The sequence below is a fragment of the Poecilia mexicana genome, unplaced genomic scaffold (assembly GCF_051168715.1).
Source record: "Poecilia mexicana isolate PSO_F unplaced genomic scaffold, ASM5116871v1 scaffold_11, whole genome shotgun sequence".
Classification (NCBI taxonomy): domain Eukaryota; kingdom Metazoa; phylum Chordata; class Actinopteri; order Cyprinodontiformes; family Poeciliidae; genus Poecilia; species Poecilia mexicana.
In genome coordinates this window covers 15,789,463-15,804,430 of record NW_028263380.1, presented here as the reverse complement: position 1 = coordinate 15,804,430, position 14,968 = coordinate 15,789,463, and the positions used below count along the sequence as shown (strand labels likewise).

Sequence of the window (14,968 nt, the reverse complement as noted above, 5' to 3'; positions counted from 1 at the left end):
CAAAAAAAGTCTAGCGCCACCTGCCGCCCTGACACCAACTCACACACATCTTCATTCACAGTCTTACTTGTAAATCGATTTTTCTTTTCTTGGACGTTTTGATGTTAGCTTGTCGATGTCTCAGTTTTATTCGCTGGGAAAATCAATAAGCAGCTTGAGGTGACTCTGCTGCTCTCTAGTGGCAAGAAGCCGTAATGTTGGCTGGTAACAATTGGAATGCATTGTGGGAGATGTAGTTTGTAGTCAATTCGTGCTCAAAACCTATTTTAAGTCAATCATCGGCCTATAAAATGCTGGGGCGGGCCATATAAAATGACATGACGGGCCACATGTGGCCCGCGGGCCTTGAGTTTGACACATGTGCCATAAGGCATATAGGGGATATATATGTATGTAAATGCATGTAGATATATGATTGAAGCATGCAAAATGTTACAATTCAGTCAGTATAAAGGTTTCAGAGAGGCACTGCACACAATTTACTTTTTTTTTTTTTTTACAAACTTCCTGTAGTTCAGCGACTCATTTAGCTTACATGTGTGGATTTGTTTACAGATGAAGAAGCTGATTGCACAGAAATGGGGAGACCTTCCCTTTGCAGCAGGTGTGTGCTGCTGCTGCTGCTGCTGCTGCTGTTCTGGGCGCTGTGTAATGTCTGAGGATAATTTTCTAATGTCAAACGCGAAATATAATATTGGTAAACTGGTCATCGGGATGCTTGCCACGTTCTGTTGTGCCACCCACAATTACCCCAAAAGTGGATAATAAACGGATAAGAAATTGCAGATTGATTTAAGCTGTTGTCAGCCATTTGCTTCAGCTCCAAGTAAACTGGGAGACTCATGTCCAATCATCAAAAACAAACCGATTGCTGTGTTTGGGAAAAATTGTGCGGTAATGGAGATGGGTAAACAGTTTTTTTTTTTGTTTTTTTTTTGAAAAACAATGATCATCCAGGGCTTAATTTGAACCGATATTATATAGATATGTAGGAAAACCCAACAAGAATAAATCAAATTATGCCGACCGGTTCAGTTCTGTCAGCTACATTGAGCTGAACTAGACACCTCCACCTACAGTGTGTGGCATTATAGTAGCTGGATTAAACTGAACATAGCACAGAGTGAGCAAAGTATGTAATGTAAATTTTTTTTTTCTTTTTTTACATTCAAGGGTTTCTAGGACAAGATGGAATACATTACATCTGCCGGTTGAGTGTGTCTACTTTTTTTTGGGGCAGCTGCAATGAACCATTGAGAAAAGTGAATTACTCATGCAAGACTTTGCTGCATTTTCTCTCCTCATGTCTCCTTATCCCTTCTTGGAGTCTTTCTCTGCTTCCTTGCCGTCTATCACACACAGTTCCAATTTATTTTTGAGCCCCAGCTCCCATTTCTCCCCTCAGCCTCTCTAACTCTCCATCCAGGATTCTCTAACTTGAATGTTTTACGTCTTCTAGCTCCCAGTTTTACTTGTCACCTCTATCTCAACCCCAGTCTTTGTCTCCCTCTTTCCTTTCTTGTAGTTCATTTGTTTTTTCCTCTTTGTGTCCTTGCATTTCTCCAGGGTCCCTTTCTTTCTTCTTTCCCTCCTGATTCTGTGCTCCAGACTTTCATATAACCATATCTGCTTCCTCCTTATCCTCCCGCTCTCTTCTCTTGTTCTTTCTCTTCTTTTTCTCTGTTTCTCTCTGGACATGAACCTCACACGCTGCTTATTGATTTCTGAAAAGCAGCACAAACTGTACAGCTAAAGGGTAGGTGGGAAATCTGTAGACACTTTGTGACACACACAAAAAAAGTTAATGCATACAATCACAATGCAGATCAAGCATGAATAGCTGCAAGTATGCAGGTTGTGTGATATTTGGATGGTTCTAAAGTGATTAACACCACACTTGTGGTGGAGAGAAAGCAAATGAGAAAAGGCAGTACAAAAGTGCCTGTAGATGGCAGAAGAGGGCTGTAAGGGAGCACAAAACAGTTTTCACAAACACATAAACATGTTATATGCAGGCACACAACCACTGCCACTCACACATACTCCTATTAACACTCTCACGCATGCATTTTTTACAGCTTCCCCGCTAAGAATATTGCTCTGCCTGTGCAAAAAAATTCCCTGCAAGGAGACAGGAAAGCCACATACATTGTTCCGAATCTATTAGAAAGCCCGAAGATCTCTCTTGGAGCTGCACCCAGATTCAAAACAAATGATCTCGGAATCAGAAGAAAGGGTCATTTTATTATTTTTGACAAGACAGACGAGGAATGCAGCTGACCGAAAAACAAGATTCTAAAATGTGATTTGCATATCTTCTGAGGAGCTGCTTTGAGTTTTGTTCCAAAACTCCATGACATCTCATATTTCTCTAACATATTGAATGGCTTTTGTGTGTGTGCGCGCACACTTAACTGCATCAGAATACTTGATTTAAAATACATAAAGCAAATAGTTTTTATTTTGTTGTTGTTGTGAAAGGACAGTTACTTGGACAGCAAAATATCCATACAACTCTAGTGCAGCTGTTCAGTTATTAGTCTGCATAAACTCAAAGGTACACCTCATCACAATCAGTTGCAATTTATTTCCATAATTCTACTAAAAAAGTGACGCGTACATGTGCCATTATTGCATTCCAAGTGACATATTTCAAATCCCTTATTTTAATAATTAGGGCTTACAGTTTCAGGGATTTTCAGAAAATTTACTATTACACAAGGTCAAAATTAGAATATAGAAAAAAAATAATGTGTTAATAATGGAAGACAGTTGTCCAGAAGGCAGCTATTGTCAACTTTCAGAAGAGTAAGTACAAAACAAAACAAAGCTGGCTGTTCAGAGTGTTGTATCCAAAAGCAAAGCTTGTGCACGACAAGCTGACCAGCTTTATGGAGAGGCTGACTCCATTTTCAGGCAGAACACCTGTGTAGCATTTAAATTTCATGTTTAAATTTTGAATTGCTGGAATAAATTGGTCTAATTTACTGAGCTGCACTTGTATATTTTTTAGTTCAGCTTTGGATATTCAGATTCATAACCAACTTGGTGCTCAGTATTAATCTACTGACAATGTATCTCTTTGGTATTCTAATTTTAGATGATAATGTACATTTGTGAAGCTGATATTTCATCAGATGTAGATAAAAAAGGGTATAAATATTTTCAATGACAGCAACTTGGTCATCACCAGTCATAGACACAGAATTCATAATGTGACCGAAATTCCCCCTTCATCTGAACTGGACTGTTCAAAGACTCTACCAATTAACTAACAGGAGTCTTGGCTGAAGCAACCTCAGACTCAAGAACTGAACATTATCTAAAGTCTGAACACGACCTGTTTATCACCTCGGAGGGGAAAAACCATATTCCGTGAAGCAGGAAACGGATGATCTGAGATAGGATGAGAAGCAGTTGCCTTTTTTAAATGGTTAAAGTGAGGATCCTTACGGGCGAAAAATAACAAACCCAGAGAGAACACTCATTGGTAGAAATCTGCTTCTGAACGGTCCCGCATCAGATTTGATAAATTACTCTGCAGGCATTTCTGTCTCTACTCATTGAAGTTATTTCATATTTTAATACTGTGTTCCTTTCTACTTTCTCCTTCTTCAGTAAGTTGAGAAAGGACATCTGATGAATTAAACACGTCTTGCCATGCAATTATCGACTGTAAAAGTAGCCGATGAAACATACTTAAGTGGTGGGTGACACTTTATTTGAAGGGGGGTGAATAAGACTGACATGACACTGTCATAAACATGACATAACACCTGTCATGAACATGAATAAGCCTTCATGAATATTTATGACTGTTGTCATAAAGTGTCATTCGGTAAATTATGACACTTTTAATACAAAGTTGACATTATTCAAAATGTCTTTGTTATGACAACTTGACATTAACCAGGAAATCATCACTGTTTAAACTTTACCTTTAATAACATAAAGTTACCTAATTTTTAAAGTGCAATCAGTAATACTTTCATAACAAATTTATATCAGTAATGATTTCTTGGTTAATGTCAAGTTGTCATAACAAAGACATTTTGAATAATGTCAATGTCTGAGGAGCATACCACCAAAGTGGCAATTTACAACTCAATAAAATTCAGAAAATTTAGTAGAAAAAGAAAAAGATGGCATTTATTGTACATCGTAAACTTAATACAATTTTATTTTTCAACATTTATCAGCAGTACAGTTAATTTGTAATTTTCTGCAATTAGATAAGGTCATGCAATACATAATTTATACTCCAGATGATCATACTGTGAAATCTCTGAGCCATAAGGTTGAGGACCAAGACTGTTACTTACCCAGGGGGGCTCAATCCACCTTAGTCAGACCTTGTATTGCACTGATATTAATTGATGATTTAATTGTGTGTGTGTGTGTTTTATTTAAACTAAATTAGTCAGATTTGCACTAGAATGAGCTCCGACATGTACTGCGATTCATAAAAAAATATATATTTCCAGCTGCAAATCTTAACAGTTGTCATACCTTGATGTTAGGATGTTATTACAAAACACACACACACACACACACACACACACACACACACACACACACACACACACACACACACACACACACACACACACACACACACAGTTCATCCACATAAATACATGTAATCAGCAAAAGTTAATTTTCAAACTGATACTTCCGACCAATAGACCACGTGAATTTGTGTGGGAGCGGGGAGCTTACAGTATGAGGAGCTCTTGAAGGCAGCATCTCTGCACAGCGCCGGGCAGAGGGAAGAGACGCACCGAGCTGCTTCACCGGGAGAGAGGAGCGATCCGAGCAGAGGAAAGGATGCTTCTCTCCTCTGATTTCTGACAAGAACTTGGATTTTTTTTTTTTAAATAACAAAAAAATAATAATTTGACTGATTTTTCTCTGCAGAGAGAACTACACAGGGACTGTTTCGACGCAAAGAGCAAGCCAATGAATTTCCCCTTGTCTGGTAAGGATATACCAAAAGGAGAGACTTGTGATGATGCTTATTTGACAAGAAGTCAGTGGAATAAGGGAGTCGTGAGAATAACGAATTTCTCTTCTTTCAGGGGGAGAAGATAGACTTTTTTTCCGCTACAGTTTGAGAGGAGAGAAAAGGGAGGAAAAAAAAGGAAAAGCAGAAGGGCTCACAGACGCGTGAGACAAGAGACGGGGGAGGTAGAAGAGGATTAACCGATCAGGAAAGAAATAAAGAACAAGCATCTCTATTGATTTGTGACACATTGTAGTGACAAACGATTCAGAGAAGCACCGAGGGGATTTTTTTTTTTACTTATTTTTCAAAGGACACTGCAAAACGACACAGATGATCATTTTCAGAATGAAGATCGGACACTGGCTGTGGAAAGTGTGGATTTGAAGCTCCCAATTACTTTGTTTTGGTGTTGAAATGGAACTGAAGGGAGCACATACATACTGACGATAGCCATCGAGAGCGCAGGTTGCAGAGACAACCTGTGCGCCCGTCCCTCCTGCCCGCTCTGCGTCTCTGCTTACTCTCTGTCTTTCTCTCTCTCTCTCTGTGGATGTTCGCTGAATTCATTTTTCGGATGTGAGGGATTTATCTAGTCTATGTTAGAAGGAGGAGGCAAAGAAAAACGCTTCTCTCTCTCGCTCTCCCTTTCACTCCCCCCGCTCTCCCTGTCCCCCCTCCGTTTTCTGGATGTGAAGCAGCATGCGGCCCGGTGAGAGCTTGGAGGGCTCGCGCTCGGCTCGCGGAAGATGTATTGATGCAAATAATCTCGCTAATAGCGTCACGGAACGCTGTCTTGCTCTCCCCTCGTCGAGGAGGAGGATGATGATGAAGAAGAGGGTGACGACGAAGAAGAGAGGGATGAACGGGAGGATGACGGACGGAGGAATGAAGGCGATGCGCTATTTTCTCTGGACTCTTGTGCTGTGCTCGCTCTCTTCTCGCGCGCAAGGTAAGGAGGAAGAGGATGCGACACCCCCACAAACGCACGCGCTCACATGTATGTGCGCGTGCTCAGCTCACGCGGTGACATGAACGTCCTCTTTCACTCGCACATTCATACTTTTCTTGGGAGAGAAAGATGTTTCTTCTTCTTCTGCCTCTTTACCTCCGCGCGCGCCTCTGTGTGATTGTGTGTGTGAGGGTGTCTGCGTGCGCGCGGGGATGTCTGCGAGGTGTCGCGTGAATGTGTGTGTGGTGTGATGCGGGGAATCAGAAAGTGGCTCACAGGGAGGATGAGGAAAAAGCGGCAACAGCCTCTTCCCCTCCTACCCCCTTTCCTCGTTTTCTCCTCTTTCTCCCCCCTCCCTCCCTCTCTTTCTCCCTCTCTTCTTCCTCTCTTTCTCCCTCTCTTCTTCCTCCCTCAATCCTTCTCTTCAATACAGCCATTGAGCCGGTAGCCAATAAATATTCTTGCGGTAGCTCTTGGGCTGTGGCAGCGAACGTGAGTTGCTTATACCAAAGTGTGTGCGGGAGTTTTTGCCTCTGTGTGTGTGGGTGTGTGAACGTGAGTTGTATATAGTGTTGAGGCCTAAGCCTTACACAGCATTTTATTCCTAAATGTCCATCAACAAATCTCTTTTTAGTTACAAAAAGCTTTATGCAGTCAGTATATGAATCTTAGATCTCTGACTTCCATTTCCTTCACTTTATGTCCTTCAATTGAGCATTATGTATGAAATTGAGTATTTAAATATTCAGTTATGCTCACTCTGTTTCGTTCTTGCCTTCTGGCTCACAGGTGTAGTTTATCTTCCACTTTTTCAAAAACTTCATTTGAGTAGCCATTTTTCATTGGTCGCTTCAGGAATCCTGTAGGGCTGCCTGGCTGGTTTGAAGTCATTTTAATGTGATTATAAAAACATTTTCTCACACTGAATGGGGCATAGAGCACTGTGGTAGCTGCCCCTCCCCCACTTGTTTATGTGCCCTGCTGATCAACTGATGTAAAAAAGAAAAAAAAAAGTGTGCTAGCTAATCTGGACAAACTTTAATGTGTTAGGATTTTTTTCAATGTAATCCTAAGGACTATGGCACAATAAGAAAAAATGGGAAAGGTGTTTACAAAAATACAACAAAAATAAAGGAATTTTAAATTGTAAATTCATGAAAATTCCAAACTCCTTATGTTTAAATCTGATTATCTTCCGTTGAAATGTCAGTAAATGTTTCTCATTGTATAAAAGCCAAAATCATGGTACAAAAAACTAAAAGGAGTGTCATCTGCTATGCACTGCCAGTCAGCTGGCAGAAAATAAAACAATCTGGCTCTAATTAAGTATTTCTGGTCATAAAAGCCACAGCCAGTGTCTGATTGCAGACTGTTTACCTGAGCAGATAACCTACACTGCTAATGTCAGTCAGTTACAGTTATATTGCAAAGAGTAGAGCAGCAAAACGTTATACACTGCTCAATAAATGCATAAAATCTACCAAGTACTTTATTCATTCTGTTTTTAAGTCCATATTTCAAAATCCAAAGTTTAGTGAATTGTTAGTTTAGTAGCTGCGGGGGAAAAGTATTGCCTTTTCTGTTTTAAATGGAGGCAGAGCATGCTTCGACATTTTTGAGTGAACCATCTATTTCGAACATATGTCGTCATTTAAGTAATGAGCAAAAATATCTCGACTGAATGTTTTCCTTGTGTTGTCCAGCCTTGATCCATTGAAGCTCTGAGTGAGAGCAACAATGTTTGGAGATTAATTCAGGCCAATGCATAGTTCTAAATTGAAGTTGTCACGGTAGAAAACAGAGTTTTCACTTTTAGTAAAAATTTTGATAACATTATTTTTTGATTGCTTTGACTAAAAACTGGGGGGGGAAAAACAGTGTGTCCTACATAGCCTTTCTGGACTTTGATTGGGTCTAAATAAGGAATTTGACTAGATTTCTGACGAGATGACCTGGCATGTTCTCAGGTCTAAAAGCATCCCAGAAATGTATGCTCATTGGCCCCGAGGCTTCAGTCCTGATTCATCAAGAAATCATGACCTGTCGGAATTTAACTTCCCTATTTCCATTTAGATTGGTGATCACCAGGTGATGGACATCAACACAAACAGGAATATGCCTGGCCAGCGAACATTGATATCCCCGTTTTGAGCAAAAAGGAAAGTAACATGCAGAATGGGTTCATCAGAAACATGAAATATATGGATCGTTGGCTCCAGACCATCTAAATTGGTGACCAAAGTCTTTTTAAAGTCAGTGAAAAAGCTAGAAAATTAGTGATTTGCTCGGGTTGAAGAGTTTGAAAAGACATAACTTGACTTAATTTAACAGGAATTAGACGCTTCTCTCGTTTGTGGTATCATACATTAGGTAACCACAGTGACCTGTTTCATGGGGGTGAGTTGACCCACAGAGAGCATTCAGGACTTGGGGGGATCAGACTGCGCTGCATATTAAATAATAATGCTTAAAGAAACACTATGCGCACTTAGGAATAACCGCAAAGTGTTCCTGACCAAATGTCCATATGTGATGAGTTGGAAGTGAGAACAAGATGAGCAAACACACACATCAAATCTGTGCAAAGCACATGCATGCACACATCAGTGTGTCAATTGACTTTTGTGGATGGAGAGCAACCAAGCTGTCACTGTGGATTCTGCAGAGGAAGATGAAGTGAGGGAACGAAACAAAAGGTAGTGTAGAGACTCGATTTCTAAGTTGAGGTTTTGCTACGAGAGGAAGTTTTTACGAATGTTAGGATTTCAGACAACTGAGTGAAAATGGAAGAAGAAAGGGACGCGTGGAAGGCTATTGAGAACCATTTGTCACTGTAAAGTCTGTATGATCCTCCAGTGCAGGGAGATTGTGTGTAGGCTGACAGTGCAAAAAATACTATAGATTCCTAGAATGATTAAAGAAAGCAAGACAGGGAATAGCCACGGGAGACATATTCCTGTATTCCATCACATAATGACAGACCACTATGTAGCTGCAAAAGGCCTTTTTCTTGGCGTTTCAAGAAGATCTAGTTTTGTCAATTTATTCAGTGGATCTTGATGTGTGTTGGTATGAAATGCCTCATTTTAAATATTTTATGGCATAATCATAACATTGATCACATTTCCTGTGTAGTCCAGAACATACAATACTGTATATTCTGTAGGAGAGTTTTCAATTAAAATAGCCTGTTGAAGTAAGCAAGTGAATGGACCCTTGTTGAAAAGTTTATAGAGACTTAACAAAAACAAGTAATTAAACATGTTAAGTGTTCAGGGCACGGTGACATTTCAGAAGCGAAAGCTTTAAAACACGGCAGGAAGATTAAAACCAGAAACGAGCCAAAAGCACTGTTCTGTTTTGGCTCTGGCTGGCATATTAGTCTGCTCCACCAGCCCATTGGCAGGTAACCAATCACAGTATGAACCTTCATTTCTACTCTACAAAAGCAATCTGGACTCTAAAGCAATGAGCAAGGTGTAATGGATTTACATGCTGCTGTAGCCTGTGGACAAAAAGTCCTTAATTTCATAACTTGCTTAACACATTTGACAGAAACACTTGGTACCATTTTAAGAGTCGGTGCACCTTTGTCATGATTCGGAGTTTTAATTAGGAAGTCTTTGTTCCGTCTGTCTTTGTGCTGTAAAGTGAATCCAACGTAATTCTTGGGGAGAGATGATGAAATGCTTCATCAACCTTTTGCTATTGACCCTTTTTGTCTTGTTAGGCAAATGCTACCCTTAATTATAAATCTGGTTTAACTGCCTTAAACAATTCTTTATCTCAAGCTCTGAAAGACTGCTGTATTTCAGTTCTGTTCTTTGTCACCTGTTCTGCTTTCCTTTTTCTTTTTTTTTTCAGCAATTCTTTTCCGCTCTCACAGCACCTACCTTTTCCACCCCCACTACGCTCCTTTCTTCTGTCAGATTTGTCCTGTAGCTCCAGAGACTTAATTTGCTCACCAAACATACCAAGTCACATGTGCACAGTGACACTGGAGGGGTAAAAACCAACATGCATTACGTATTTCCTACAGTCTCCTCAGTTCAAATGTATTCTAACTCTTGTTTAAAGCTGTCAGATTTGAGATGAGAGCCACGTTCTACCTCTCAACCTGTAGCTTTGCAGTAGATTTGTGTTTCAACACCATCTGTGAGATGCAGCCTCATCAGAGTTTCACAGACGGTATATGAATGGTAACAGCCATTTTATCAGAAGATACACCTGATCGTTCCTGTGTAATTATCGATCGAACCAACAGGTTTTTAGTTGGTTTTTTTTGTCTGTGTCCCCAATCTAGAGGGGCTTGCATGACACCACACTGTTTGTGCGGACATTTACAAACAAAAACAAAAGACTACCAGGTAATAATCTACATGTTGTCATCAGCAGAGCAACCGACAGTCACCACTTCTCCTTGAGGCCAGACTCCCACATGTAAACTGAATTAAACCAGAAGGATAAAATTAGCTCATTTAATTTACATTGACAGTCCGTAGAAATGCAGCGCTGTGTTCCTACAACATGTCTAAATTTAAATTTATCAGTTATTCTCCTTGTAGCTTCTAGTAATTTTAATGCTAGTCAAATTTTGCATCCAGGTACCAAATATCAGAGATTGATTGCAGTTGTGGACAGCTCTGGTCCTGATAATGAATCCTTGATTGATGATGTTCACCTACAAGCCAGCAGTAATACGTTATCCAAGTTAGTGACCAGTTCATCATTTTGAATAAACACTCACTGCTGTCAGATATCCACAGAAATTCAACATACAGTTGAGACTGCTCGTTAGTGCTGCGGTTCAAGGTAACGTTTTTTTGTTTTTTTTTGTCTTTCTCCCTAACAGACGTATATTTGGACGATTAGCACGCTGTGTACACTCTGAGTCTGGCGGGCACTCTGACACTGAGCATTAGCACAGCCCAGGCTCTCTAACACACAGTTAATCCTGTGGCTTATGGCTGGTTTCTCTGGGAGCGGAGATGTGTCTGTTGCAGAGTCAGCCTCTTGATCATAAAAATGCTTCGGAGAGACAGAGGGAACGGCGGGGAGAGCAGGGGAGAGGAGACTGGGGAAGTCGAGCAAGTCATGGTGGGGGCAGAGAGGAGGGCATAACACAAGTCAGTTAACATTTGGCTTTGATATTAGTACTCTCTCACCTCTGTCATCTCGCATTTTTCTTGTCGCTATTATTACTTCGTTCTGTACTGTTGCTCCAACTGTCCCTCCTGACTTGAATTCAGCTAATCTCACATCTATACACTTAATTAGAAGTTACCCCTTTATAGCCTCTGCCTCCTCTACTCTGATACATATAAATGTAAAATTATTGCAAAATCACACAGTAAGTAAAACTATGTACTGCTCCACATTTCACTAGGTCTAATTATCAAGACTTTATTTATTTATTTTATTTTTTCTGTGATTTCACCTGTTGAATTTTGTCTATGATTTTCTTTGGTGTTACAAAAGAAACACCATTTGTCCCTTGGGCTCTAAAGAAACAGCTTCTTCAACAAATTTCAACTCTTTTACTGTGTCTGTAATTGGATTTGAGTTGTTTGGGCAGAAAGATTGCCTCGTTTAATCATATTGACTCTTTTAGACAGCAAATTAAGATTTTTCATGAACAGCCACCAATTATCTGAAGATATTTTATCTCATTAATTTGTCATAAAGCAACAATGAAGCAGGCCACATCTGCATGACCATTAAATTGCTCATCTGTCGAAAGACCAATTGCCTTTTGCGGATGTGAAAAAGGATGACAGCGTAGGAAATGGCTGTAATTCATAAAGAGAGAATTCAATGACCTCGGATGTGTGGGAAATGTGTTAAACATTTCCTGTATAATTTCATCATAATCCTTTGTCTCCTATTGAACTAAGCGACACTCATTTTCCCAGGAAATTGTTTACTGAAAGCCACTCCTGGGTTATTTTTGACCTCTTAAAACAAACAATTATGTGAAGCTGTTTGTTGTTGTTGTTGTTTTTTAATCTGAAGCACTTTATAACTTTACCCAACATAAAACTTCAAGGTAAATATTCCACTTTTTCAGTTTGTTTAATTGTTCTGAGCTCTTCATAGTTTTTCACGTAATACATTTTTGTTGAAACCTATCAGAGCAGATGTTTATGTTTATGCAAAGTCAACCTTTTTGAGCTCTTTTTTGCATAATGTCATTCCCTCATCAAACACAAAATCATGTTTGAGAAATGCTTGAATTTCCTGTGGCAGCCTTTGGGTGGTGCCTACTCATACAATGCACCTCCTAATTAGCCAAAGCTCTGCCTTGGCGCCTTTGGTAAGATTTTTTTTTTTTTTTTGAGGAGTGGAAGTGTGAAGTACTCTGGAGGTGTGAAAGCACACATGCGCAGAACGCATGGCTGAAGGGTTTTGTCAACACATGCACGGGCAGATAACAAAAACCCTGGTGGATAGGATTGTGCTACGTGCGCTACTTAACCTTTTTAGTTTAACGCAACTTCTGACACATCAGCACCTGGTTTATCGGAGAAGAGTTACTGTTTTCTAAATGTGGTGAGGTGGAAGCTAAGGTGTCTTGGTGGTCTCGTCTAAACTGTACCCCGATCAACATCCAAAAATACTGACTGTTTCCAGACAGCGGTCGTGTCTTATATTTTCTGATGATCTTGTAAGAACAGGTTGCTACTCTTTAAGTGTTTCCCAACAAAGGGAAGAAAGTGTTGTCTGAGCTACAGGTGTGATGTGAGCTGTTATCCACCAGCACAGACGATCTTCCCATTTACCTTTTGTGAAGAAAAGCAAGTATTGTGTTTGATGTTAAAGAAGACCGCTTTGATCCTGATAAGTTCTGGGTACAGGGAAGTAATGGAAGGATTAGTCCCAAGCATGAAAGACCCATCCCCTGCTGTTTTCTTGACAATCTACGGGCATATGTTATGACAAAACTTATGTATTGTAAAAGAAAAGAGAGGTGAGGAGCACATCATAAAATCTTCCCTTACATTTACCGACCAGCATTTTGCATGTTTTTATTAATATACCCATAATACAAGGTAAAAAAAAGGCTTCTTTGCCATTGTCCTAATTTTAAGCTCTTACTCACTTTTGGTATTATGACCTATCAACTGACTTTTCTCAATGTTTAAAGGTAACCTTGCCTACTATCATCTTATTTTAATGCTCTACAAGTCTTTAAGTATACAAAAGATAATCCTAAAATGAATCTCTATGTTATGCTGAGGACAATTTCATTGTCATATGATGAATTGCTTTAAGTATTTTCTACAGTGAAGCCAAAGCAACAAGAGTAGAAGTGCTATAATATGTGGGTCATTGTTGTAACATTTACATAGCTCTTTTCTCATGGAAGTCAAACATTAATGGGGCAAACATGATGTGAGTTGTGTCAAATTATACTATTGTATCAAAGATGACTGTTGGGTTATTTGTTCTCTCCAACCTGACCTTAGGTGTAACTGTGTGTGCGTGATTGTTTGTCTTGTGTGTGTCTCTCTTACTGGCAACCTGTTCAGGGTATATCCGGCTGCTTCTCGCCCAATGACCAGTCCTAGTCTCTGCTAGGAAAAGGAAGTATAGACAATGGATGGATGGATCAAATTTGTTGGAAGTTAACAGTGGAGTGACATTTACTTGAAACTTATTTTCAGTTGAATGGCACTGCCTAACAGTTTGTTCATAATGACTTTTAAGGTAGCTTTATGCCGCATGATATATGTATTATTTTTTGTGTTCTTCTGTGTTGATGCTTTTCTATTAAGTACTTTGGGGTTTTCTGATTTGTCAAAGGTGCTATATCAATGAAATTTACTTTACGTATGTATTCCTTTGTCACTGAAATGTGGTTTAGATACGCAGTAGTGTGGTAGGGGCATTAAAGTTCTGTAGATTTGACAAATCCATATGATATTTTATATTTCATCTTTCCAGTCCTCTCTTTCTCCTGCTGGTGACTTCGTCTTGTGATGAATTTGTAATCGCCCCTTTTATCCCATTTCTGTCATCTTTTCTGAATATCCATGTTTGTGTTGTTGATAAGTATCCACTGTGAAATACTCTGAGGGCACAGGTCAGTTTATCTCTCTTGTGAGCTATTTTTTCCTCCTACAGCCAGGAGCACATCTAATTCTTGCACTTCCCAAATGGGGACTGTTTTAAAAATATGCCTTTTTGAATTTTTTAATTTGCCTTGTATGATTTCAGGAGTATGGGCTTTCGCTTATTGAGCTGCCTCGGCTAACAACAGGCTTGTTAAATAGAAAGAGGGGTTCATTTTGGCCCCGCAAATTAGAACAAAGAGAGAAACACTCAGCTGTTAGAGGGCCCAGAAGCCCCATAGCACATTTTAAGATACAGTTGAGTTTTTCATCTGATTTTTATGAAAGTTTGTTTTCAGTATAAGTGTCACAATTTAATAAAAACTCAATCCAGAAATGCTGAACGCTTGTTTCATGCATGATCCAAATGTAATTTTATTGCAATGTAATGAAAAGTTATATTTCTCTTTCTTTAGTTTTTTTTTTTTTTTTTAATCTTGACAAATAGATTGTGTTATGGTCATTTCTATTAATCTAAAATAAGATTCAATGGCAATTCCCATAGCATTCTTGAAGGAATCTAATATCAGGGTTTCCTGAAAGGCCAATCAAATCGAAGAAAACCACGGGTTCCTGACCATGAGAAGGTGTCATTTTACAGAAATGAGATTCCTCCAGAAACTCAACGCCTTGTCTTTGACACACACACACGCACACAATGTCTTCCATTGCCTCTTCATTATTTCAGGGATGATTAAAAGTAGACGTGACGTGTGCATGTTGAGCAAGTAAAGTCTTTGTGCACACACTCTCACACACACACAGAAACTTATTACGGAATAAATATAATCTGGGCACACCAAGATAGCATGTGTTACCCTGAGGGTGTGGCCACAAACTCACACAACACACACTCACATGCTCGGGGACAGCAGACATGCACACACACACACACACACACAC

The 14,968-nt window shown here is 39.5% G+C and overlaps 1 protein-coding gene across 1 annotated transcript in view; it reads left to right on the top strand.

Moving 5' to 3' along the window:
• The first annotated feature begins 4,713 nt into the window (after window positions 1-4,713).
• Window positions 4,714-14,968, top strand: part of LOC106924683 (CUB and sushi domain-containing protein 3) — a 392,355-nt gene continuing 382,100 nt past the window's right edge. The window contains exon 1 of the mRNA XM_088010270.1: window positions 4,714-5,954. Coding sequence (XP_087866396.1) covers window positions 5,705-5,954 — 250 coding nt within the window. The 5' untranslated portion in view covers window positions 4,714-5,704. The remainder of the gene's footprint in view (window positions 5,955-14,968) is intronic.